Below are 26,626 nucleotides of genomic sequence, written 5' to 3' on the forward strand. Positions count from 1 at the left end.
ACTGGGTAGAGTCAATAAGATGTCCTTCAAAGTCTACTAACATACACATCATTAATTTAGTATACGTACATATATACTTAGTACACACGCAATACAGACCTGTTTGAATGTCTCGATGAAACAGCTGGTGAAGTCCTGCTCCTCTGACTGAAAGACAAAGCTCTGATTTCTAAGCTTCTGGCAGAAGTTGAGGATCCACAGCTGAGATGCTGGACTGGCAATGTTGAAGCTGGTGTCCAGCATCAGCTTCCCCTTGTTTTTGGGGTTCAGGGGGTCCCCGTTATCTACAGGTGTCACGCCCCAGATGATGGTGATAGGCATGTGGAGGTCCTCCCCATGATGAACCCTCTCAAACATGAATAGTTTCTTGTACTCTGCATCGTAGCGCTCAAATGGGTGTGACGATCGGAACACCTGAAACTCTGCCAGCTCCAGAGATGGGAGCTTCATCTTTGGGTTGACACAAACTACATAGGCCCCACCCACGGTGATGGCGAGGAACCAGAAGAGCCAGAGGTAGCGCAGTTTGATGACGATGCAGGGCAGCACTTTCTCAAAGAAGATCCTAGATGCCTCAGACACTGTAAACAGGCATTTGTTAGCCTTCTGACAAAGACCTGCCCAGAACATGCGGGTGCAGTAACCTCTTTCCTGTTGTGGAGGCTTAGAGCAGGGGAACACGTTAGGCAGGTAGCGTTCATGTAGAACCACCACAGCTGGAAGCCATGTCACCATGAGAATGTAGTTCACCAATATGGCAGTGCCCGCGTAGACACCAAAACAGCGTATGGCGGTGATGTTGCTCACGTAATTGGCATAAAAAGCTGCAGCAGTGGTGAAGCTGGTGACAAACATGGACAGGGCAGCATGTTGTAGGGTCACACTGACTGTCTCTGCTAGCTCAGCATGCGGCTTATCAAACTTGGTGTAGTTCCACACATCGCAAAGCACAAAAGCGTCATCTGCACCAATGCCTACCAGGATGATGAGGGCCGTGAGGTTCATGAAGGGGAAGAACTCAAAGTTGAAGACCATTCGGTAGAGAAAGTAAGACACAATCAGAGAGCTGATGATGGCTATTATTGTCATCAGAGTGATGAAAACTGAACGTGTATACACACACATGACCAGCAGGACAATCACTATGGCTATGGCAGGATACACTGTGTCCGTGAGGAGGTAGTCCTGAAAGAGGTCATGTTTGATGCCAAACTCAATCCCTGTGACTGTGGTGATGCCATCTGAGGAATTCCAGTTCTCAAAATTGTCCAAATAAATGTTCATCATAGACTCTCCTTTCTCTGTGGGGGAGAAGAGCATGCTGTATTTGAGCACAGGTGGTGGATACTCCAGGCTCTTGGGACTAAGGAAGTCTTTATCTACCAGGAAGTGAAGGATTTGGTACACAGCGTTATACTTGGTGCACTTCCGGGGCACACTGGCACACTTCAGCTGGTCTTTCCGTCGCAGGGCCATGTCCCAGCAGTCAGGCCCCAGAGTGCCATTGTGATAGTACTTGGCACACGAGCGCAGGATCTTGAGCGTGTGCGACACATCACGCTCTGTGATCTTCTGGCAGGATGACCTGTTGGTGAGGACGGCAATGTAGTTACCAAGTGTCCAGCTGGGACAACAGGAGGCATCATTGGTGCGCTGACAAAGACTCCAGTAGTCACGATGGGAACGCACCTGAGAACGGAGACAAATAATAAACATGCAGTTAAAAAAGACATAAGATGCTCAGGGACGCTTTTACAAGTCATGACTAAACTGATAATGGCAGCAACCGCATCACTACCAGTCCGTAGCAGAGGACTGTGCTGTCCTCTGTACGTACCCTTGTGTTGTCCAGATTGCACATGGATTTGATGGCCTGAATACTCCACAGGTTCTTCCCCTCAGCTGATGTGAACACCAGTCTCGAGTAACTGTCCCCTGCATAAAGAGAAGAGTTTTATTACTCAAATGGGAAAACCATCTTTCCTGAATTAATAAAAGTTCGGAAATATGAGACAAAGACAATTCTACCATCTGCTTGACAAAGATCTCGTGGCTGAAAAAGGAAAAAAGCTACGCAAAAGATATGCAGCTTTACCTTCTGCTTGTTTGGGTGAACGGTGTGTTTTATAAACACGCTCATTTCTAATGACTTTATGTTTTTTGTCAGAGTCAATGCTATTACCAACATGTTTCCTCATCATACCAGTGTCTGACATTAATCTGAGACTGCCTAAGATCCTTCGGAAGTTTAATTTCGTTATTTTTTGGTATACTTTCTGTATTCAAAACCTTACCTGGAACATCACAGAAGAACTCTTTACTGAAGTCCCACTCTGCTTGCCGTTTGTCTCTATCAAGAAGATCTTCGGGCCACCTGGGCTCTTGGTGACTACAAAACAGTAAAAGATTAGCACTGTCTACATTACCTAGATGAGCAGCTTGTTTTATTCAACCAGTCAGAATGAGAACTCTAAAAAAGTTGCCAGTTCATTTCAATCTTGGAAAAATTGCCATGATCCTCAGACAGTGTTTGTTTGAGTCTCATTCTGCTTAATGAGTCTTTAATGAGCTATGACTGCATTTGGCAGCAAGTATTTGTTTTATATTGTGTTTTTTTTTTTTGGAGTTTTCCAGCACCACCTAAGATTGTTGGGAAAAAATTCACACGTCATTAATGTCATTTGGAAGATTTTTTTAAAGGACTGGACATGAAAAAAACTGCAGCCCCAATCCAAGACGGAACAAAGGAAAACAGTCTGTGCAAAATCTTAGAAATCACCTAACAGTGCACAGACATGTTTCTGTGTCCGAGGATGCAAAGCCAGCATGACGCAAAATGAAGGAAGCAGATCTGATGTGTAGTAATGAAATAGCAACAGTAATCGCTTTTCCCCCAAAAAATGAGATGAATGACTCAATACAGTACTAGGATACTGCTGTCATTATTATAATAATCATAATCGTGGCTCTGATTGAACAGGGGGCCCAGGAGGGTGATGTGCAGACAAGTTTTTGGCATTGTGTGTGTGTGTGTGTGTGTGTGTGTGTGTGTGTGTGTGTGTGTGTGTGTGTGTGTGTGTGTGTGTGTGTGCACGCTCTTTTGCAAGAATGATGCTGCAGTCCTGTTTGCTGTGTTGTGTGGTGCCCACATGCCAGCGAGCGAACAAGAATGGCAGAGTAATCAGGTGGCTGTCAGAGAGAGCCTGAGGGGTTGACAGACAGAGGGGATGAGGCAGGCAAGCTTGCTGACAGCAGCGGAGGCCTCTCGGTACGCCGTACGCACATAAGTACACAATTACATCTGCAGACAGATGTGTGGGGCGAGACAGAGAGGAAGACAAAGACAGCCACAGACACAGCGGGAGACAGGGAAGGATGATACAGGCTGCAGCTGAAAGGATCCATTTTCTAATCAGCGCAGTGGAGCTGCAATTTTTACAAATTCTAATCTTAACCACATGCAGACAGGATACAAAATCTGATTCAGAATGACCTGAATGCAATGATGTTTATCAGAGACAACCGTCATGAGATCAGTGTCAGTGTAATAAGGTAAAGCAACAATTAAAAGCCACAAATAAGCAAGAATTTAAAAAAAATGTGACTGAATTGGTAGCTGCCTTAATTTAATCTAACAACAAATACAGCTAAAATATGTGGCTCTGCATATACTGATAGAGCCAGGAGAGTCAGATATGAGCAGTGCTTTGAAGCTGAGCACCAAGGCCTGAAGAGCGAACAGCCAGAGAGACAGAAAGACATAAACATGCAAAGACCTGCTCTTGATTAGTGAACAGACTCCCACTGACAGAACACAGTGGATGACCTTGTGGATGGACAGATCTCTACTTTGCTCCCCTTTTCTTTCAAGAGGGGATTCGGACTTTTCAGCATGTCTGTCAACAGCATCCTTCAACACCCCCCCTCCCCCACAGAGGCTATATTTAAGCAGCCATATGAACAATAGTTTGCTTTGGTTTGTAGTGCTGTTCATGTGAAAAGAGAATCAAGCATTTTGTCAGAGTTTCTATATCAATAGGAGCCCAAAGCTATTTGAATGCCATGTTCTTGGTATCAATGCTGTTAAAAAGAAAGCCAGAAGCTCCATAAAAATAGTGTAGAAGAGTAGTGCAGTGTAGAGTAGTATAGAGTGTAGTAGAGAGATGAGTGTGGAGTACTTTTTGGCCTGCTCATCGGCGTATTTGAAGGGGTAGTTGGCCAGTGTCGCTTTGTAGCCTGTGTTCTTCACCATGTTGTTCCATGTGACCAGCCGCTGGCCAATGGCTGTTCCCCGTGGCTCAAAACCCTTTCGCAAAGAAAGAAAGTAACAATAAGCTAAACAAGTCATACAACATTATACTGTCCTTCACCGTGCTGATACAAAGTTACAGTATAAATGATGCAAATCAATCATTTCAGTCCTCATACATTAGCTGTCCATTCAACTTTCTCAACACTGCACTGTTCAAGTTTGCTTGTTGCTCCCAGTATGAGCTAATGGAAGCGGAACAGGAATCCATTCACACGTCTCACTTTCAAAGTGAGCTCATTACTCCTAACACATACACAGAATCACACCTACTCAGTGCTCATGGAAAAACAAATGGAAGTGATATGATACTCAGTACAAAATACTGTGAAAGTGCTTTGGCTAAAAAAACTTGACTTCTCTCTGAATCAGTACACTTGTGTGTATAAACGGCTGAAGTCATCTTGTTCTCCACAGAACACACATCCTGAGGATTCAGGTCTCTTTGTGTTGCAGGAGGGTCTGTGCTCACCAGCAGCGGGTCTGAGAAATCAGGCAAGTCAGGCACCAGGATGCCCACGAGGGCACACACCACAATGAGCACCGTGCACACCCCCAGCACCACCACCGGCCAATCGGCTATCAGCTCAGCATAGCTGGAAACAAGGAGGAGACTAAGTTAGTGAACACTGTGAGGGCAATATTGGACCTGTGGCAACAGCTTAACCAAAGTTTTTGGGATTGCAAGGACAGTACATTCCTCCTATTATGTATACATAGAGAGAAAATCAGACGACAACTGCTCATGCTTGCTTGATCTTAAATAGTGTTAGCAGCTAGGGCTGGGCGATATGGCTGAAAACTGTATCACGATTTAAGTGTTTTATATCAGTCGATATCGATAATTATTGACATTTTTTAGGACCTATTTAAAATAAGGACCGGGAAAAAAATACATTCAATTTAAACATTTTTATTTTAAATTTAACCTTCCTCTGATTATAATCCACTCAGCTATCAAGGCAGAAAGGAAAGGAAATGCTAACACAACCATGGAAAACACTCAAATAATAAATGTAAAAAAGTGTAAAAATGTAAAAATGAAACCTGAGAACTTTTTTCCTGCAGGTTTAGTGCAGAAAGTTCACAAGCTGATTCACCTTCTGCTGAATAAAATGTTTTCAGATATGTGCAGTGTTTTGGAAACATAGCAAAAACTTGACATCTGTAACATACAAACAAACAAACAAACATGATAGACAGCACAGTAACACTGACTGAACTATAAAACCAGCCTAGACATATGGACAACTTTAATCACTCTTCTTACTCTAAACATACATGAACTATTCAATTATATTTTTATTGCAAGTGTGTTTAAAAAAAAAAAAAAAAGCACATGTAAGAGATGTTTGTAACCTGGCTTCTCCTCAGTGCTCAGTGAAGCATGTCTTTAGCTATATGATATGCTGCTGCCTCCGTTACGTCTTCGTGCCTTTTAGATGATTTGTCATCAGGCACTGAAGCAGATACCTCTGCATGGTGGTCTGCTGCTTGTGCGGTGGTGCTGCGGTTGCAGATATTGTTGGACGTTGGCGAATACGGCTGCGCTCCAAAGAGTGAGCGCGGCTAAGGTGGTTAAACAAGTTTGTGGTGTTACCGGTCTTGGTGGGGACGAAAGTCTTGCGTAAGTTACAGACCACATTGGTCTGACTACGGTCCGACTTATAAAATCCAAAAAACTGCCATACTGGCGAACTGACTTTCCCTGTTTTATCGACAATTTCTTCGCTCGCTGCTGCGCTTTCTATTTCTCATCTCACTCCTCACGAAGAATCAAACACGAGACGAGGTGGCACAACCGAACTTGATACCGTTACATGATTGGCGTGTTAGCGTGCCACTCCCACTGATCAGTGATTACTCCCTACGTTGCTCGGTTAGCTGAGAGCGAGTGCCTTTGTTCATGCAACCAACCTTGCTTCGCAACTTCTGGTTTCTTCTGACAAAGAAAAAAAATTATCGAATGTTTTATCAAACGTATTTTTCATTGATATTGATTACGTGTCTATCGCGAGACATATCATTATCGTTTTGTCGCCCAGCCCTATTACAAGCTGTCTCAAGTCTTGCTGTGCATACTGAGAGTATCCATCAATAGCAAAACACTTGTGAGTTTGGCCCTAAACCTTCCTGAAAGCTGTGAAAAAGCCTTAATCCTCTATTAAACAGTCTCCTGGATTAGGTTTGAGACAGCAGAGTTCACTGCAGTGTAATGGAGAGATGAGGAGATCCAAGCTGCTGGTTAACAGAGGCCAGGTACAGAGAGACAGACGCGACTCCCATCGATAACTCTCATGACTCACTACTGAGGAATGACGGCTCCCCGGGAGCAGTGATGGATGGATGACAGAAATAAAGGGAGGAGGAGGTGGAGGAGGAGAGTACACAGTAGAAACTGTTTTTGGCAGGTCTTACCTTTTGGGGAATCGAAAGGGCCTTGCAGGGCTGAAAAACAAAAAGAGGGAGATAAATCAGGTTTACGTTTTAAGTCAAAGCAAACAGCCAATCAAAAACAGATTTGCAGAGAGTTTTGAGCAAGAGCGCACATCTTTTCTTCATAATCCCCTGTCCTTTTTCTTCCCCAGCAGCAGCACACACCTTGGGTACTGGACCACTGCAAACATTAAACCTGACGTGGCTGTCAAAACCACTTTCCACTGAACTCATCATAATACTCTCTGCTCCTTTTTCAAATCCCTCTCAGATGGGACACACAAGCGAACAGTGTTTCTAACACACATGTGCCACACGCAGACAACCGAGGACACGCATGAGACATTCATATTAACACTGCAGGCTGACACAGACCCCCAGAATTCCTGCCTGGCTCAAACTGACCCTGAAGGATTTCTGACTGAGTCCAAATCAAACCTGAAGGAGGTGTCAGCTTGATTCAAAAGAAAAATCTGATCTCAACTTAAACCCATGACGCAACACACAACCTCACAAAAGCCTGTTCAATCTAGTCTGATGAATCAATAAAGAGCTCTATTACACAGCAGGCCACGCCAGTACTGCTGCACACACACACACACACACACACACACACACACACACACACACACACACACACACACACACACACACACACACACACACACACACACACACACACACACACACACACACACACACACACACACACACACACAGGATCTATCTGGACTTCTCGTCAGCTCCTCCTGGGAGCGGTGGGGGAGAGTCTGGTATGCCGGCAGCAGCAACCGCCCCGGGTGGAGGGGAAGAGGAGGGAAGAAGAGGAAGTGGGAGAATCAGATATGGCCACCTGATCACAGCGGGGCTGCAGGAGATAAATGATACGAGCCGAAGGGTCAGAGGGAAAATCAGAGCTTGTGTATGTGAAGAGAACACAGAGGGAGGAGTGTGACAGAGAGCCAGTAGACAGTGTGATGTCCTCCAGTCTGCAAACGTCGTAAGATTTCAGTGCCTTAGGTGGAGGAGAGAGTGGAGTCCTCGCTTCACTGGGATGCATTAATAACCACCCCCCCTCAGACGAAGGACAGAGACTGCAGACGGGCCACTCCTTGAATCAGACGGACCTTTTCAGGCAAACTCTGCCAGAAAAGACATTTGTTCAGATGAACGGTCTGCTTTAATAGCCCATCACAGATTGTATTCACCTCCCCACAGTACAAAAAGTGGCCTTAATTTACCCTCAGAACGGCACAGGGGAACAGGAAGTGAGTTCTGAGGTCGGCCTCCGCTGCAGCCAATCAGGTTATTAGCACTCAGGACATCAGTGCTGTGATTTAAGCAATCTGGCAAGGGGGGCCGAAGAGGTTGTTGTCGCATTTCTGCCTGTTTTGCTGTCAAAGTGAAATCTGAGGAATGTTATAATTAGTGGTAATGGGAAGCACAAATGAACGAGGGCTATTGGCGAGGAATTTTACTCCACAGGGGCGGGCTGTAAATCCCTTTTAAAGTTTCACTGGACACATTAATATGACAGCCAGATGTCAAGTGGCACAGTCTCTATACAGAGGTACACACTGACACCGACAGGGAACGCTTTATTTCTGCTATTCTGGAGAATCATATGTGATATGAAAAGCTTTTCCCTCTAACTTCCAAAGTGACCTTTAACCTGGTTTAAACCAACGACTCCTAATGAAAAGCACATTTTCCCTGCCCTTCTTTGAACTACGAGCCAAGGGAAGATTCTGTATTGCTAATGTAATTCTTTTCACTGCGCTCCGTCTCCTGGCTTTCCATGTATGGCCTCGAACTGCAGACCTCAGGACAAAGATATGGCCCAAAATGGAGACGAGTTATTGGAAATAGTTGGAATGGATTCATGAAAGTGCTTTAAGGCCAATCTATTTGTCTACTGAAAGGCCTGTGTTGAATTTTGGTCTGCAGCGTTTCAATCCGAAACCATTTCAGCCAATTGGAAAGATGCGCAGCATACCTGAGGCGGCCATTTGGCCCCAGAATGTTAAACGATAAAGATGAGACAGATCAAGAATCCATCAAGTTGAAAGCAGTAATTTATGCCATTTCCATAAATCTCAGGTGACCTTTTTGTCCTGATTTCGGGAGATGAATTCAAGATTTGGCCACATGCTCATGGAAATAAACATAAAGGCCCAGAGAGGGGTGGTGAGGTGGCTGGCGGTTAGCAACAGTGAGAGGTTGTGTTGACTGATGGTCGCAGAGGCTCTAAATTCAGGAGGATGACAACCCACCGCGTCGGGTTTCCTCCCCGACTCTCTGATCGCAGGGGCTCATGACACCTCGAAAGCAAACTTAAAGGCAGACTCCCTCTCGCTTTCGACATCCAGCCTTCTATCTCCTCACTCTCCTTCCCTGGCTTCTGCCCTCTCTCTTATTTTCATTCCCTCTCCCCCGGCCCTGAGTAACCTTTTAGTGTTATTCTATTTTCCAGAGGGAGAGTGTTTCTGGATCACTGAGCTAATTAATAAGGTAAACACAGACCGCCAGCCGCTCACTCAGCGCTGTGTTGACAGAGCGGAGAAACAGAGAAGCAGTCGGGGGCTGGGAGTGTGTGTTGGGGTGAGCTGTGTGTATGTGTGTGTGCTTACAGGACCTACACACAAATCTGAGCTGTCCCAGATGAAAGTTGGAGTGACGTTTTTGGGTGATGATCCAAAATGGTGGCACTGTACCGTCATAAAGGCGAGACGCGATGAAACATAGAAATGAGGATAATGGCTAACACTTTTGGACTCCTCAAAGGCATTCATAGTGTTGCTGGTGTGGGTGGAGATGTTTTCAGGAGATGCAGCAATCAGACAATTTCAAGCATACTCACGCCCTTAGGAGCGGTGTCAAAGTGCTTTGACCAAAGCTCGTTCTTGGTTTTATTGCATTGTCAAAACATGGCTTTTTATATTGTAGTGTTGTGATTGACCAGGCCTTCATCTGATATTGACCAGTCAGAGACAAGTACTGTGGAGAGGAGGGGCCTTAAGCGTATCAGTGAGATGAGTTACTGCAGTATATTATTTGTGGTTGTGCAGAAAATGTCCACCTTAATTTATTGTGTCTCACCGCTCTTTTAACATGTAACATTTTCTTTCAACGTATGAAAAATTCTTCCAAGTTTTAGGTATTCTCCAAGGTCAAGGTCTTTTATGGAAATTTCTAGAAATAAAAAAACAACTTACCCCACAGTACATGGGATATTGAGAACTTTTCTTTTGAATTATTTATACCAGGGAACATAAGAGACTGAGATGGAAGCCATATTTGCCCGTGTGTGTGTGTTATTGCACAGGAGTGGGTGTGTGTGCCAGAGGGGGTTGAGGGTGAGGGTTCAGAGACAGGTTGGAGGGTGGTGGTGGTGGTTGGGGGGTTAACTGTCAACAGACGGGCGGGTAAATATTTCATGAACAAGGCCTTCAAGTCGGAGCAAGAGCAATTAGTGTCAACCGTCAGGCTGCTGGGCCCGCCTCGTCCTGATTAGTGCCTCACTGGAACGCTGCACACAATTAGAGGCTCGACCTAGCCATGAAATAGGTCCAGGCGACCAGCGCTCCCATCCAAATGACATCATGAGACCATTCAGGCAGTAAAGCACTGCTCTGTGGCTGATAAGTAGGCCTGTGTGTATATTTATACAAAGACTCTTATGGTTAAAGCGGAATACTGAGAGGGATATTAAAATCCCCCAAAGTGAGCCAAAGTGTATACGAGGAAGACTTTAACAAGACTGTAAATATCAAATGGGCCCATGGGGGGGGGGTAAAACTACATCAGTGTTAGCGGTTTGTGAAGTACAAACAGTTCAATAAACAATTGTAATGTTTGAAAATGAACCGCTTACATTTGCCTAGGTTCACATGCAGACAGAGAGGTCCACATCAGACCTCTTAAGTACATCATGACAAGTGGGTTTTGTCTAACAAAGAGAAAGAGGATGAAATAAGTGCAGCAGTGTTTCTCTAAACAAGTAATAAAGCCCTACAGTGTAAACACTTTTCTGTCTATAACTCAGTAAATACGAGAAATACATCAGAAGAGTGTCTGAAGAAGTGTTAGAGAGTGTCGACTTTGTGTATCAATATTTTCTTCAACACACTTCCAACCTCAAAAACGTGACGAGAGCTGACAAAAGAAATCCTGGCAAAGGATTCCTCAGAGGAAACCAAATCTAAAAGGCCAGCGCAGCAATAAAAGAGCAGAGATAATAAGCTGCATGTTCGTGGGTGCGTTAGCTTCAGCGGTAACACAGTGTGATTCACAGGGCATCGTGTTTCCAACAGGCCTCCAATAAACAGTGGAACAGGCCTGTGCCGTTTAAACACGAGTTTAAATGGAGGTCAGCCGGGGACACTCTCCTCTCATTATCACAGGGGACAAGCCAGAGAGCCGGAGACATTGGACGTTTCAGAGCAACACAAGGACAGTCCCTGATGTGGAGAGGACTTCCGTTGTGTCTACGGTCTCGGTATCTGAGTTTGCGGCATTGCAAGTGTTTGAAACGTGTTCTCATGTCTGCATGCATGCGTGTCTGCTGGTGAGCTAGGCCTTTTCTGGCTGCACCTGCCATTCTCTGGAATTCTTGGAGGTGAAATACAGGCGTGCACAAATCCTGGGCATACGGGCGGGATATCAGCACTGTAGCCAATAGTTACAAGCTGTCAGTCAGCGTGACGTCTTTACTATGGCTGCTCCTCGCCTCATCTTTATGGCTTTAAACTCACAAACCCAGACCGGTGCGAGGTTGTGGGGCAGCCGGGACAGAAACCTCCTGAAAAATCAGCACGGAGCAAGAAAATTCCTTCCTAAGTGAAGAAAAACTTCTTTAGGATCGTGTGTTATTGAAAGTGCAGCCCTTTATGTGATTAGTACAACTACAAGGCAAAATAGAGTCTACATGTGGTGCCAGCAGGGATCTCCGTTCCACATGAATGAATGTGCCTGGCCAGAAAATCTGAATCCAGAAATCCTTCTTAACCTGCCAACCTTACACTGCATGGCTGAGAGCAACTGTAAGCAAGCCAGCTTTAAGTGGGGTGTGTGTGTGTGGCCAGCGAGAATAGCAGGGTTAACTAGAAGACCTCCAGAGGTGGAACCAATGGTTTTCACCTGCTACCGCACCAGAGAGCCTTCGCCTTCCTCCCACAGGCATCTGTTAATGCTGCTGGTTAGAAAAAGAAGTCCGACCGACACGCAGACGACGACACATGGAGCGGGAATCAAACATGTGAAGGAAACCAAAACTGAGGATCATGGCCTGCGGTCCACAGAGACGTTTGGCTCAACCCGACGCAGAACCCCACCTCTCCCAACACAAAGCACATTTATTTTAGACTTGGGAGGAGAAACTTGGAAGTTACTCCGGCACAGTGAATTCCCCTTTTAGAGCAAATGCACCTTATTAAAACAAGACGAGTCGCTTAAGCTTCTAAACAAACAGGTCTGTTTAAAGGGAATGCGTTAAAAGAGAGGATGCATGTCGAGGCAGAGGCAAAGCTTCTCATTTGACAGATAATTTAGCTTCTGATGGTGCTGCTGGGCAACAGGTAAAAAAATGAACTTAAAGACACATGACGATGAATCACAGCGATACTGAAGGCCTTTTTTTAACGTTTCTTCCCCGAGGCTGTGACTGCTTACATCGCACAGCCAATACAAATGACCTCAAAGCTGAAAGTCTGCATGTGAACCTCACTGTCGCTCAGCGTTTCCTTTGAAATCCAGCATACTGCAGCCAAAATAACAATACACACACAGACAGTGTGTGTAGCCATAATCTGACTGCTGCTGATGTCATTCATCAGTAGAAAAGGTGGAGAGAGAGAAAAAGGTGTTGTCAAGATTGCTTTGTAGAAGGGTCATTTTTCACTCTGCACTTTCCTAACTCCATTATTACCTCATCGCACCACGCCATCAATCTATTGGCTGCTCTGCTTTTGTTGCCGTCCCTTTGTGTCTGACTATGGGGCCGTCTGAGGACACGATGGCTGCAGGGACACTATTTGTTCTCTTTCCATTTCTGAGGCTCTAACTTCTTTTCCTTTCATCATTTGCTAAACTTTATCTACTGCATTTCTTTTGTCCGCTGATATAAAGACACCTGTAGCTAACAATAGCTCCAGCCTCCCTTATCAAGCCTAATTTAAAGGAAGATCAGCTGCATCTCATTTGCAGGAAATAGAACAAAGGTAACGCATTAGATGCTGTTTTGACCAACATGATTTTAGGAAACCTGGCCCCAGTTGAGGCCCTGACGCAAGGAGCCTTAATGATGAAGGCTGAGTCAAAACCTGTCCTCCCTACTCCCTCAGAGACTGTGTGTGTGCGTATCTATGATAGGAAGGGGTGAGTGCTGGGGGTGGAGTGGTCTGGAAAATTCCAAGTGGAAGTTCACAAAGCGGAGGAGAGGAAATAAAAGCGCAGAAAAGGGTGATGCACAAGAAACTTGGAAAAGGGGTGTTGGCTAGCTCTGTTTGAAACAAAGCTTCCTGTAAATGTGAGCGTGGAGATGAAGACATAAAAGCTCATATATACATGAATTTAGTCCACACGCCAATAAAGAGCATCAATTCACTGTGAGCTAAATGTGAAGTTCAAATATAAAATAATATATGCAAATGTGACAGAAAACACTGATCGACTGCACATGCTGTGGGTTCATCACAGTGGAGCATTCTTCATAGAACTCAAGCTAATCTTTAACTGAACTCTTCCCTCTGCAAAATCTTCTAATAACTGAATGAATTCTCTTGATGTCCCATCCAGTAAATAAAACTGTTTTACACCCTCCACGATGCTCCTAAAAACATCTGGGAATCCCACACCAGCATTTAGAGAACCAGTAATTCACTGGCCGACTGTACTGCTGTTGCACTCACTAATTGATTTACATGTGGTGGAGCTGGTTAGCTTATTTTAGTCCGGCGGTGATGTTTCTGGTCAGTTCATTTGGAAGAAGAGTAAAGGCTTGTTCGCACCAGTTCATTTCTTTTTTATCTGTCAGCCTGCTGCAGCCGCAACGACAAACAGCTCCTGTTTTCGGAAAAACATCCGGAGCCTCACCTCTCAAAGACAGACGCTCAATGTTTAGTTATTTGGAACCAATGAATTCTGCAGTTCTTTCAGTTTAAGCCAGTGTCTCTGAGCTTCCTGTAGCAGGCCCACTGTTTGATTTTGTGCACGCAGCCTGAAAATGTTTGTAGCTGATAACTGATATTGTTGATAACATCCAATAATTACAACTCAGTACAAGCAGTCAGTAAAACATTTATATAACTAGTCTATAAACTACGCCCCAAATGGATCAAAGAAATTAAAGCCCTACAAACCCAAATACAGTTTGCCGTTGTCTGGACACATGTAGTAGTTTATCCCCTTCAAAGTGCTCTGATAATCTTAACCAGCCAGCAGCAGCAAGCCATCTTTATCCAGCTGAGGCCCGGCTAGCTGCTCAGTCAGCTTATGAGAAGTTATGACAACGTCATGCTCACACATCAGGCTTTGATCCGGCTTTATAGGACAGCATGGGCCTTTGATCTGCGATGGCTATCTTTATGGGCTTTGCTTCGTACTCAGGAACTACACTGAAAGACTGGGGGGGGGATACAGGAGGGGTAGTGACAGAAATGAACATAGAGAGAGAGCAGGGGAACAGAGGACGAGACCGTCAATGAGACGCTGACACACAGGGAACAGTGGAGGATATCTTTTCTATCTGAGGTCCTTTCATCAGCGACCAAACAGAGGAACATCTGCACTTCGTCAGCTGACCATGGCCTGGTTTTGCCGTTTTCTTGGAATCTGGCTCGAATGAGTTAAACAAGTGCGGTTCCAATTTGTGGTTTATGTGCAGGATGTTCGTGAGGGGACTCAAGTGAGGATTCTCTCTGAGCAGTCAGTGATCAGCAGTGTGTCAACCTTTCTGTTTAGTAGGGTTGTCCCGATCCAATCTCGTGATCAGAAATCGGGGCATGCAGCAGTTTGTTTTGAAGCTGGGGTGCGTGATATGCCGCTACATTTATGTGTGGAAATATTTCTAAGTGAACAACGAGAACAATTGCACTGGCTCAAACGCTAATTGGTAGCCGTGGCAACAGAAACTCAGAACATACGTTAACATACGTTGTTTCACAGTTTATCACAACGGCAAGACAACAGAGGACACACACAAGCAGTAAGAGGTGCACTTGCCCTCTGAAATGATACTTTGTATCACGTAACATAACGTTAAGCAATCATCTCACTTCCCATCACTGATTAGGCCTAATATAACAGCTGCGGCCGACCGAGCTGCAGGTTCTGTGGCCAGAGCCGGTTACCTTGGCAACGTGTCACAACGAGCGATATTAAATAGTCCACTCAGCCGCTTCTTGTGAAAAACTTACGATTTTAATGGGAAAAAAAAACAACATTAACGTATTAATAATTGATTTGATATTTATTTCCTTCATAAGTGACCATGGTATTTGCGGGATAATGCCCTTCGAGGTGTCCATTATCAGAAAAGAAAGCAAAGTCCATTCATGCGCGTCAGATGGTTCACATATCCGTCCATTCATTTCAGATAATGGACACCTCGTCGGACATTATCCCTTACTTAATGTTGCACTATTCCTAAAATTTTATTTTATTTCTGTGTTCTGTTCTGACTTGAGACTGTAATTCAAGCTACCTCATAGAAGTTTACAATACACTGCACTGCATGCAGGCACAATTGTGCATAAGTGTAACATGTTAAAAAAAGAGCCATTGGTAAAAAAAATAAAGTAAATAAAAATAAGGGACATCCTGGATCTTATTCTTGCTCCTAGTTTCTTAATCTTTTATAGAAGTATCGGATCGGGACTCGGTATCGGCAGATACTCAAAATCAAATGACTTGGACTCGGGGGCAAAAAAACGTGATCGGGACATCCCTACTGTTTAGTGTGAGGCAGATCAACAGATATTCTACATTTGAATATATAATCGAATTTTGGAAAAAAAAAACCACATATTCAAAGGTGAAAATGAATATTCAACAGTGGAGGAAAAGCAGCACCACAGAGGCGGTTTAGTGAATTAAGGGTTTATTTTGACCAAATGAGAGTTGGTGATGAAATGGTGAAGTGTCTCTCGTTGGGTTTTGTTGTAATATGCCAGCAAAGGCAGGGAAGAAGAGGACTGCAAGTTAGCAAGAAATATTGAATTTAACAATAATTCAAATAATTACCCACTGAACGGGAGAGGGTTTTTTTTTTTTTAACATTTAATAGCACTACTTTTAATATATTCAGGGATACAATACATACATTTATTTATTGCATGGACTATTTGGACGGAAATTTGCAAACTGCCCAAATGGCTTTTTCCAAATGTCTATGAATAGGCTTATAGGGGATGAAGGGCAGAGCTCGAATGAATGAGTTGGTGTTAAATACATGAGCCCACCACTGTACATAAAATCAGTTCAGTTGAGTTTGCTCTCATAATGGCTTTTCTGCCATGGGACCACAGACCACAGTCTGCTTACATGATCCCACAGAGCTCAAAATGAGCTGATGTTACTCAATGACAGTATAGACGAGAAAATAGAAGCTGTCTCTCCAGACCACACTTCAATGATGGAGCAGAGGGAGAGAAGTGGACAGCATTAACGTCACTAACCAGTGCATGACATGTTAATATCTTTCTACTTTCCCCTCAAAAAATGCTCAAATTTGCAAAAGGTAATGCAGCCACATGCTTGTCAAAGTCAATTTGATGATATTATTCCTAAAACAACAACAAAGTGAGACATGCATATCTCAGTTTTGCACTGAAAATGTCAGCATACATGGCACATTTATCCTGGACTAACCTTTTAGCTCCATGTGCTCGAGGATTAGACGGGATGTTAGTAAAGCTCACCCATCCATCACAGCGCCAGGAGCCACAAAATACACACATACGCGCCCACACACTCTTTTTTTTCTGATGGAATCTTCTCATTTCAGTTGAGTTTAACAACATGTTAAGTGAACTTTTAACTGAATACTTTGTGTATAAAAGAGTGGGAAACAGCACACAAAGGGAAGCCTGCAGGCTTCTAAAAGACGCAGATTGGTAGTTTCTGTCAATGCAAAATAAGTGTGAAGGTAAAGGGGCCCTGAGGGTCGCTTATCAGCACCATTTTACAACTAGCAGAGGTGTCTCTCTTTGAGACGTGAACACCCTTCCTCCTACAAAACCTTCTTACACTCTAATATCTTGTTTTTATCAACAGAATAAGAACAGCTCTGAGCCCTTTCATTCCTTTTCTTCTGCTTTACTTGATCTTTCAGCAGTCACAGACAGATCGGTGCTTATTCCGCCGCCGCACTCGTAATTTGCTGTGAAGGACACAGCTAAATGCTTACAATGCGAGTGTAAAAGTATTTTTAGCCGTCAAAGCAGGTGATGAACGGTTTCCCCCCGAGGGAAGAAAAGCTCTTTTTGACCTGCTTCTGTTGGTCCTGTGTCGAGGTATGCATGAGGTGAAAAAGCTGTTCAACACAGCAAACTTTCACTGCCCAAGGCGCTTCAAAATCGATGTGAAGGCGTCTGAGCGTGTGTATGTGAGTGTGTGTGTGTGCTGCATTTCTCAAAGACATTGAGAATAGGTGGAAGAATGTACCGCTTCACACTCGTACCTGTCGTACCTTTAACTGAATCTGTGTGTTTGTGTGTTCATCTGTCATCATAAACATCTCTAACACATGCATTTGTCCTCACTCTGCATCATCACAAGTGTCCTGAATAATCTTTTACACAAGATTCTCAGTTTTTTGGAGACTTAATGTGTAGAGCACCATAAGATCATTTGATCTTAAAGCTGGGGTTGGTAACGCTGGAGAAACAAGCAAGAGCTAAGCTAGATTTGAACATATCTAACCAAATAAATTCCATCCCAATACCCCAAAACAAATGAACGCGCATTGCCTGAATAGTGCTGGAGGACGAGTCCAGAAGAGAGCATTGGGGAGAGAGGCGAAGTACATCACTGTCATTGCTAACTGTATCCAACTAGCCTCATACACCTAACATCATAATGAACGTGCACAACAAGCATGACTACTGATAGCACTCTCAGCTGTCAAGCTAGCATGTTAGCATTTGGAAAAATTGGCTGCACTTTCTAAAAACTGCACTAAAATAATTGATTTGTCAAGGGGAGATGTGAAATAGTCTCATCATAATGGGCATGTTCCCCTTGTTCTGAACCCAATAATGGATTAACTGACCTGCTAACCTGAGCATTTTTCCCAGCAAACTCTGCCTGATTATACTGTACATAAAGGCTGACCCACAGATTTCACTGTAGGTATCCATCCAGGTCTACAGTGGAAATGCTGTTCTGAAGAGAAGCGACAGAGATCACAAAGCACCAGCAGGCCTTATTTGGCCTTGCAAACAGTTGTTATTCTTGATAATGCGCAAAGCCTTGTCAAGCTGACACCCTGAAATGCAGCACACACAGATCACTTTCAGACAAAGCCTCGCTGACTGAGGCTTGCAGCTGTCTGATGGAGGGCGAGAGACAGAGGGAGCAAAAAGAAAGGAGATACGACAAAGACAGAGGAAACTCTGGAAACGACAGCAAAGGCACGTGAAGCTCACAACTGTGCCGAAAAGCCTTCAGACCCATCCTCCTGGTGAAAAGCTACACGAGATGAAGCGCTTCACACTTTCAGAGCTGTTATGTTTTCATACAGCGTTTCCATGCATCATAGCAACCAAACCACCTGGCGCCTGCAAATACTACAAAATTCAAACTTGCTCAAGATAATAAAAGCTGACCTTTCCTGAGACTTCGTCGGAGGGAGTGAGAGACAGGAATTCTTGCTATCTGACAGGGCATGAATCTAAACCAAACTTGTGGTTGCCATAAACAACACGAGCCGTTGCGAGAGGCATCTGCGAAGGGGGCAGAAACGTTTAGCTCCAGGAGAGCAGAGCGTGAGCGGGGGGGGAGGTTAAACACGCGACGTGACCCTGGATGGTTGAGTGTCAGTGAGCTGTTTGGTGGCTGTTGCAGGGTCATCAGTGGAGATAGGGGCAGGTTAGTTGAACCTCAGGTGCCCTGAAGCTACACCGTAATCTGTGTTTTGCTCATTCTCTGCTGACACTTCCTCATTCAGGACTGCGTCTACCATAAGAGTGCACTTAAAGGGTGCTCCAGACTAACACTTCCTGACTTCATGCTCGGGGCTTTGTTCAAGAGCAGTGGCAGAAATCTCATTCATTTGTGGCTGCAAAAGTTTAACACCTGCTTTTGTTATTTTAACACACATGCTCAAGTGTAAAATAAAAAAAACATGTAGGGTAAAAGCCAGTCTAGCACATTCAGCGGCACAACTTCTCAAAGAAGCAGCCACAGCACTGGAGAAATTGTATTTCCCCTGCGCTGTGGCTTAAAGGCTTTCACCAGAAGCCTTTAAACCTGCTGGCACACACTGAGCTGACCCGGGCCAAACAGCTGACATCCCAAGGACACACCGTTTCCGTCCGATCTTAAATAATACACATAAAATGGCCGTGAGAGATAATCTTACAGCGGAGACGCAGACATGGTCTTAATACTTTAAACAGACCCAGAAAGGAAAAAAAAAAGAGAAAGATAAAGGATGGATGGATGGCTGAATCTGTGTTTTTCGCCACTCTCCAGAAACTGCTGAGTCGCACCTCAGCTTCTCCAAAGATTTGCTTTATTTCATACATGGATGAAGGCCCAAAGGCTTTTGATCATTCCCAAAATAGAAACATTAGGAAACAAAGCATGGGCTAATCTTGGTAAATGGATTAATGTTTTGTGAAGCTGAGAACAGGGGCATAAAAATCCCCTGTTGTGAAACCCACATAAAAAGGTCTCCCTGAAGAGCTAATGTTACAACTTATCAGTGTGTGAGAGAGAGAGTGTGTGTGCGTGTGTGCAGTGATCACAGATGTAATCCCTCGGCTAATCTGTCAGATCACAGCCCTGAGGCAGATCAAACCGATATCTGACACCATCTTGTCTGACTCCATACCCTCAAATTATCGAGGGTATTAAGGATATAATGTATCCTGGTTTATGTCCATGTGTGAGACGGTGTGTGTGTGTGTTATATTTAACTACCACCGAACTCCAGCGCAGGGATGGAGGACTCAATGAAAAGGGAGACAAGGTCTGAAGGTTTTTGTTAACGTCTGGGTTCAGGGCAAAACTACACGACTGAGACAGGTCTATCGTATTTTACAGCCAATCTCACCATCTGACACACACACACACACACACACACACACACACACACACACACACACACACACACACACAAAACACTGATGTACAGGAAAGGGGGGAGTTGGGGATGCAGTCTTGGGGCGAACCCTGGGCCTGTAATTCAAACCTGTCATCGCTGAACAAGAGGGACCTGTTTGGTAAATAAGAGCGTGGTTCAGCATTAGAGACGCATACGTCCCACGCCACATCTGCTCTCCATTCTGATGTGGAACAAGAGACGGCCGAGGGAGGGGCAGAGAGAGAGAGAGAGAGAGCAACAGGAAGGAAGTGTGTGTTAGTAGAGTGAGAGGAAAAACTAAAGAGAGAAAAAAATGAAAGTAGCAGGGAGGAGGAAAAGCCACAGATGCCGGTGAATGCATCTAAATGCCTGCAACACAATCTTGTTTGGCCTCTCTCTGCCCACCCAGGGTTCAGTCTGTGCACACCAGGTTTGCTTGTACTTTCCCACTGTGGCTACACAAACCTCATCTTTCATCGCCACCCACAACGTCCCACGTTCTAATGAAAATGATGGGGGGGGGGTTCCAACTTCATTTGAGTGAGGAAAATTCCACGTTTGGAAGTACGGAGGAATAAAGCCTCATGCAAATCGGATTCCCCGCAAAGAGCTGCTGCCGTAAAAAGGAGCTGACATGAGTAAATAATTACTTCTGCAGAGTTTTCACCTCCTGCCTCCCCTTCTCTGTGGAGATGGTAAATATAGGATTATGCAAATGATCATGCAAGGCATTAAATGGTTCCAGTTTCAAATGCGGTGGAAGGCCTGCGGTTTTGGAGTGAAAGGGAAAGAAGTGACTCACTATATGTGGATCACTCAAGGAACTAAAACGGAGTTTACCAACAAATGAGCTCAATGCTAACATTCTGCCTCGACGGGAGAAAGCATGGTCGCCATGTGTGTCTACCTACACGGGCGTGCTTGGTTTGATTTGGCGAAAAACCAACACAATCGTATAAAATTGTAAAAATCACAACAGGACGCAGCATACAAATACGGGCCTTTTAAACACCAGCGTCTTCTAACTGCTTCTTCACATACAGGAGGACCACCTGTTTCAGAAAGTGAGAGGCTCAACATCAAACTGCAGCTCGTACAGTGCTCGGACACTAACCCTTGCAGTCTACACACACCACACAGTCAGGTTTGAGGGGACAGTTCAGGCCTAAATGTTGGTAGTGTGGTTTCCAACTGCTACAAGGAACACTCCATGATGTTTATAGAGTGTCAACAAAGACGATTCTGTGGCATCACCTTCATTCTCAACCAAGACAGCTCATTATGGCTTGTTTTTTCTCAAACAGACGTACTCCCATTCTTTGTTTTCTTTATTTTTTGCAACATTTTGGAATAAGTAGTTGTCTCTGTGCTCTATTTGATAGCCTCACAGGCAACGCCTTACTTTGTGAGCAGACTGAAGTATCAGAAGTACCAACAGCTGGTTTACATGCTGGTCAGATTCTTGGTTTGCTTAGTGAATAGTCATTTCCTGACTTAAATCGTAATTTTCTGGATTTTATGTAGTTAACATAGGTTCAGTCTTTTATGGGTACTTTGTTATGGCAAAAAGAAAGAATGGTTTCACTTATTCTGTTTTATCAAAGGAAAAATAAAACATGATGTATCTAAAACAGAAAATCTGGTCGCCCACGGGGACCATGATCAAAGAATCGTTGAAAATACCTAGCCCTAGCGTGGGTGGTGCTTATGCGGTAGCTTTTGTTGGTGTTGTTGCCGTCTCGTGGCCTCCTGTTCTATTTTTCCTGGGAAAACCTACTATAAGGAGTCTGAAAAACAAAAGTCAGTTTTATATAGGCCAAAACCACAACTCACAAGTCTGCCTGAAGGGGCAAAGAGTTCGCTATTGAGCAACATCAGTCAGCGACAGTGGCAAACCTTCATTTGTTGTCATTCTTCCAACATGGTGGTGCAACTCCGGTAACCGTTACTGGTGTCGTACCATGACAGGCCTCTATTTGGAGAAAACTGTTGGTAAAATAACATTCCTGCATGGTCCCTGACAGCCGTGACCACTGCTGCATTCCAGGCCTAACACGATCCCTAAACATGGATGTGACACGTTATCAAGCATGGGGGCACATAAAGGGGTTATGGAGGGGCTGGAGGGCTATGAGAGGCCCTCTGTTGCCCAGCATGGGGATATGTTCGGGATCAATAAACACACAATCAGCCGCATGCATACAAGCAAACACACACACACACACACACACACACACACACACACACACACACACACACACACACACACACACACACACACACACACACACACGCACACACACACACACACAAGCAACTGGAGCACTTCTCTTTCCCGTACCTGATTCCAGGAGTCTGGTTCTTGAGGTGCTCCTGCCAGCGCGGGTGGTGGTGTTGATGGAGACAGAGAAGGGAGGACTGGTGAGGAAGATGGGGGTGAGCGTATGTGCAGGCAGAGAGGCAGCACGGGCAGGATGAAGCGGTCCCAGGGTTGGGGACGGAGCCGGGTCCTGGGCCTGTGCCCGGATTCTGGAAGAGCGGGCACTCCGGCTGTCCGCAGGGGCAGCACAGGGTGGAGTGGAAGTGACAGTGCTGGCAGCAGAGCGGCGGGGGCTGGAGAGGGGGACAGGAAGAGGACGGGGACAGGGTGGAGGGAAGGTGGTGTTTGGCCAGCCTCTGGGAATCTTTGACGGCAGGGGAGGAAGAGGCGGCGGAGGATGGCGGAAGGTTCCTCAGGGAGCCGTTCTGTTTGACCACGCCGCCATTTTGGCTCGGCCTGTTTGTTCTCTGGACAACTTGAGACCTCTGCTGCTTCTGCTGAATGTTACACTCTGCGTCCCTCACTACGACATCTTCGTCTCCATCTGCTGCCGGGCAGTCACCACTAGAGGCAGCCGTGAGAGGGTCCTGCCCGCCGGCGACTGGTGTGCTGATGTTTGAAGGGGCACTTCCGTTGGCACCCAGAGGATGGTGCCCTCCGTTGCCGAGGGCCACAGGGTCGCCACTTGCATCACTCAGGGCCATGGTCCTCTCCCAGCAGGCCTGGCAAGGACACTGTCACTCCTCTGAGGGACAAGAAGACAACAGACAGAAAGAAGTTCAGGTTGTGTTTAAGTAGATTAAATGCTACAGGAGAACAATCGAGGTGAGCTGTGTGGTTAAAGTAACAGTGAAACAAAAACTTCTTGCACTTTTGGACACACTTTTTGAAGATTTTGGAAAACTATTTGATTTTAACACAAATCTCCTCTCTGTCCATTGAATACAGAGCTACAGAAGACAGTCAGCTTAGCTTAGCATAGAGACTGGGGGCAGGGGGAAACAGCTATCCTTGCTGAGTCCGAAGTCGAGTTGTTCTTCTCGATTTTTTAATCCATACAAAACCAAAGTTCTGTGGTTTAAATTCAATTTGAAATAAATGTGGAGTTATGAGCTGGATTATTTCTTGGCCACAAGACTGGAGTCTTGTCGTCAATGTGAGGTTATCAGGCAACCAGCAGAGACTCCAGGAACTCACTGCTCCTAGGCGAGAAATAGTCTACAAATTAAAAGCGCAACTAGTTTTTACACACACTAGTGTTTGTATGGATTAAGCAAAAAAAGATATAACTTAAGAGTTAATGCAATCACTAATTTGATAATGGATCTATTTTTTCAGCTGTGTATCTGCTAATCATCAGGAACAGAACAAGCAAGCAGTGATACTATTCCCACAGAGCTGGACAGGACACGGAGGATGACTGCACTACATCCAGCATGTGTGATCTGTTCATCTGGTATCTAAGTAAAATTAACAACTGGGTTTTAATCTAATACAACGGGGATCTCTGTTATTTTAGACTGGACAGTCTCATAAAAAGCCCAAACAACAGATCCTCAGAGACTGAGCAGGAGAGCCGTTTCCATTCAGAATGAGTGGCGCCAAGCGAGTAAGAAAAATGAGCGGGCTGAAAGCTGTGTTCCAGGATACGTGCACACTCAGCCAAGAAAAAAAAAAAAAAAAAAAATTAAATTGTTTTGCAAACTGAGGAAACACACTAATGGCATTATAGATGCAAAATCATTTAGACAAAAGGTAGCCTCCTTAACCTCTCAGAACAGCATTTTCAACTCTCGACACATAAATCAGTGTCGAATATTTGATGTGCAGTGTCCACTTGACACACATGTGATGAAAAGCTGGTTCTCAAGAGTCCAAAACAAGCAGTTTGACTTTTATCTATCAGATAACCTGTGCAGTGACTTTAAGAGGTCAGGTAAATGATTAGTGGAAATGAAAACCAATGCTGATGCTGCAGAAAAAATGCCAGGTTATCCTGCAAAACAAAGAACAACAAAAACTGCCCGCTAACATTAGAAAGGGAGGAGATTTTGATGATTAACTGAATCACCACTAAAATATTTGGCAAACTAATTTTCTATCATCTCACTGGAGACTCAGCAGTCACATCAAATAGCTCCAGATCAATATGATTTACAGAGCACGAACAAGAGCCGACATAAATCTTCAGTGTTTGTATAGATTACAAAGCATGAGACACTCCTGCATCAGGGGGCTAAAAGAACTGGTTCCAACAGAGTGAGAAAAAACAGAAGGTTCACGTTATGCTACAGTTTCAGCCCCTATATGAGCTCCGGCTTAAATTACAAAACACTCGCAGGAGACCGCAATGTGAAAATGTGATTCTGTGGGGTATTTCAGCAAAGCAGGGAGGGGAGTGTGAGGAGTGGAAAAAAAATGTGTGTCTGCGGCTTTGTGCCTTGATATACCTGACACACTTCAAAAAGTGGTTGAGTTGTGTTTCACAGGTGATGCAGGGTCGAGGTGGGCCGTGCAGCTGGATCAGAGCCCCGAATACAAGCCCACGGTGGAAAGAAAGCCAGCATGAGCCAGGATGAAACAATCCTACTGTAAGGCTTTAATGTGTGTGTGCGTGTGTGTGTGTGTGTGTGTGTGTGTGTGTGTGTGTGTGTGTGTGTGCGTGTGTGTGTGCGTGTGTGTGTGTGTGAGAGAGAGAGAGACGGAGCGAGAGCGTGTATTTCTTTAAGACAACCAGCTGAAAGTTGTGTAGCTTGTGAGAAAATGTATTTGAAAGGCAAAAGAACACAGAAGCATTTAGTTCATGAATCAACCTTAGAAAATTCATTTGTCATTATTTTGATAATAAATTTAAACATGTTTCGTATCTCTTCTATCACTATCAATGAGGGCGAAAAAGAAGCAAGCAAACTAATTAATGAAACCCACAATTCAGAGAAACTGCTAATGAAACTGGGCTCAGGCTGCTTAAATAACACACATTTTTCAGGCAGTTTGTTTGCCTCCCAATAACACATCACCACCTCCACTCGACAATTACAGATTAAAGAAGAGCTTAATGCTTAAACCTCCCAAAGGCCAAAAACCTGCCTCGACATCGCTGACTGAAACGTGGCCTGCATCTCGAAGCAGAAGCGGAACGTCCATGCCTCAGGGTTCATCAATGACCACGCAGAAGCCATTACTGCATTACTGTGCTAGTTCACACAAGTTCACGGTAAATGTCACTTCCTGCTCATCTGTTCAGTCATCCACATGACTGGAAGATAATATGACGCAGGGCTGAAATTAAGAATTATTTTCTTTATCAAGTTATCTGTTGCTCATTAGTATTTGACTTAATCTTTAAGAAAACTTAAAAAAAAAAAAAAAAAAAAAAGCCCTGAGAAAAAACATCACTGTCTCAACAACATCAAATCCTCATATCTGAAGTTGGATCATTTGACTGATTAAACAAACTTTTACCTGACTATCAAATTTGTTGTTACCACTTATTGATTATATAACTAATTTTTTAAACTCTAACATGAAAAACTTGGAACAAACTCATCAAGATGTTTACGCTAAGTGTCGAGGACTCATATTCTAAACATGTAGGAAAACGTTTTCCTTCTCCTCTGCGTAGAGCTTCTACACGTCACATCTTTGGCCTGGCATCAGCCCGTTCTGTGAATACCTCCTTCTCGACGCAAGAAGACAGAGCTAAGACTCTGCTATCTGTGATGCCATCGACAGATAAACCCTAAAGTGGAGGCCGATGACGTGGAACATGTTTCAGATGCTGCAGACCTAAACTGATTACTGCAGTGCTCAATAATGCACCCATATCCTGTAAAATAGGATTTCTTTGTGCTGTCACAATGGCCACTCAAAGGCACTGAAGCAACTTCAAAATGACTTCAATCTCACCTCTTTGATTTGGAAAACTTTTTTAAAGAGCTTGAAATCTTCCTCTCAGGCTGAAATATCATTTCTTCTGCACACTCCTTGAGTTTAACCTTAACTATTTACTTCACCGCTCCACAGAAACCTACGCGCGCACACACACACAGAGGTTTTAATTTCACCCAAACCATGACCCCACAAAAATATTTCACCGCAAAATGGATGTGCTTGTGTTTGAGCGCCAAGTGATACATCACACTGGCCTGTTTTTCCCATCCGACACTGAGCGAAAGACACGCGGCGTATGTGACCAATGCGCTCTGTGACACCTCAACATGAGTGAGCGGTGAAACATGAGCGTGACGGCCCC

The 26,626-nt window shown here is 44.5% G+C and overlaps 1 protein-coding gene across 2 annotated transcripts in view; it reads right to left on the reverse strand.

The window, feature by feature from the left end:
- The window catches only part of disp1 (dispatched homolog 1 (Drosophila)), an 80,455-nt gene that overhangs the window by 2,932 nt on the left and 50,897 nt on the right, over nucleotides 1-26,626 (reverse strand). For both annotated transcript variants that reach the window (XM_070986822.1, XM_070986823.1), the window contains 7 exons: nucleotides 22,393-23,116; nucleotides 6,728-6,757; nucleotides 4,782-4,905; nucleotides 4,179-4,306; nucleotides 2,295-2,389; nucleotides 1,838-1,935; nucleotides 100-1,689 (listed from right to left, as the gene is read on the reverse strand). In XM_070986822.1, coding sequence (XP_070842923.1) covers nucleotides 100-1,689; nucleotides 1,838-1,935; nucleotides 2,295-2,389; nucleotides 4,179-4,306; nucleotides 4,782-4,905; nucleotides 6,728-6,757; nucleotides 22,393-23,075 — 2,748 coding nt within the window. In that variant the 5' untranslated portion in view covers nucleotides 23,076-23,116. The remainder of the gene's footprint in view (nucleotides 1-99; nucleotides 1,690-1,837; nucleotides 1,936-2,294; nucleotides 2,390-4,178; nucleotides 4,307-4,781; nucleotides 4,906-6,727; nucleotides 6,758-22,392; nucleotides 23,117-26,626) is intronic.

Source organism: Chaetodon trifascialis, chromosome 19, assembly GCF_039877785.1.
Source record: "Chaetodon trifascialis isolate fChaTrf1 chromosome 19, fChaTrf1.hap1, whole genome shotgun sequence".
In the NCBI taxonomy this organism is placed as follows: Eukaryota; Metazoa; Chordata; class Actinopteri; order Chaetodontiformes; family Chaetodontidae; genus Chaetodon; species Chaetodon trifascialis.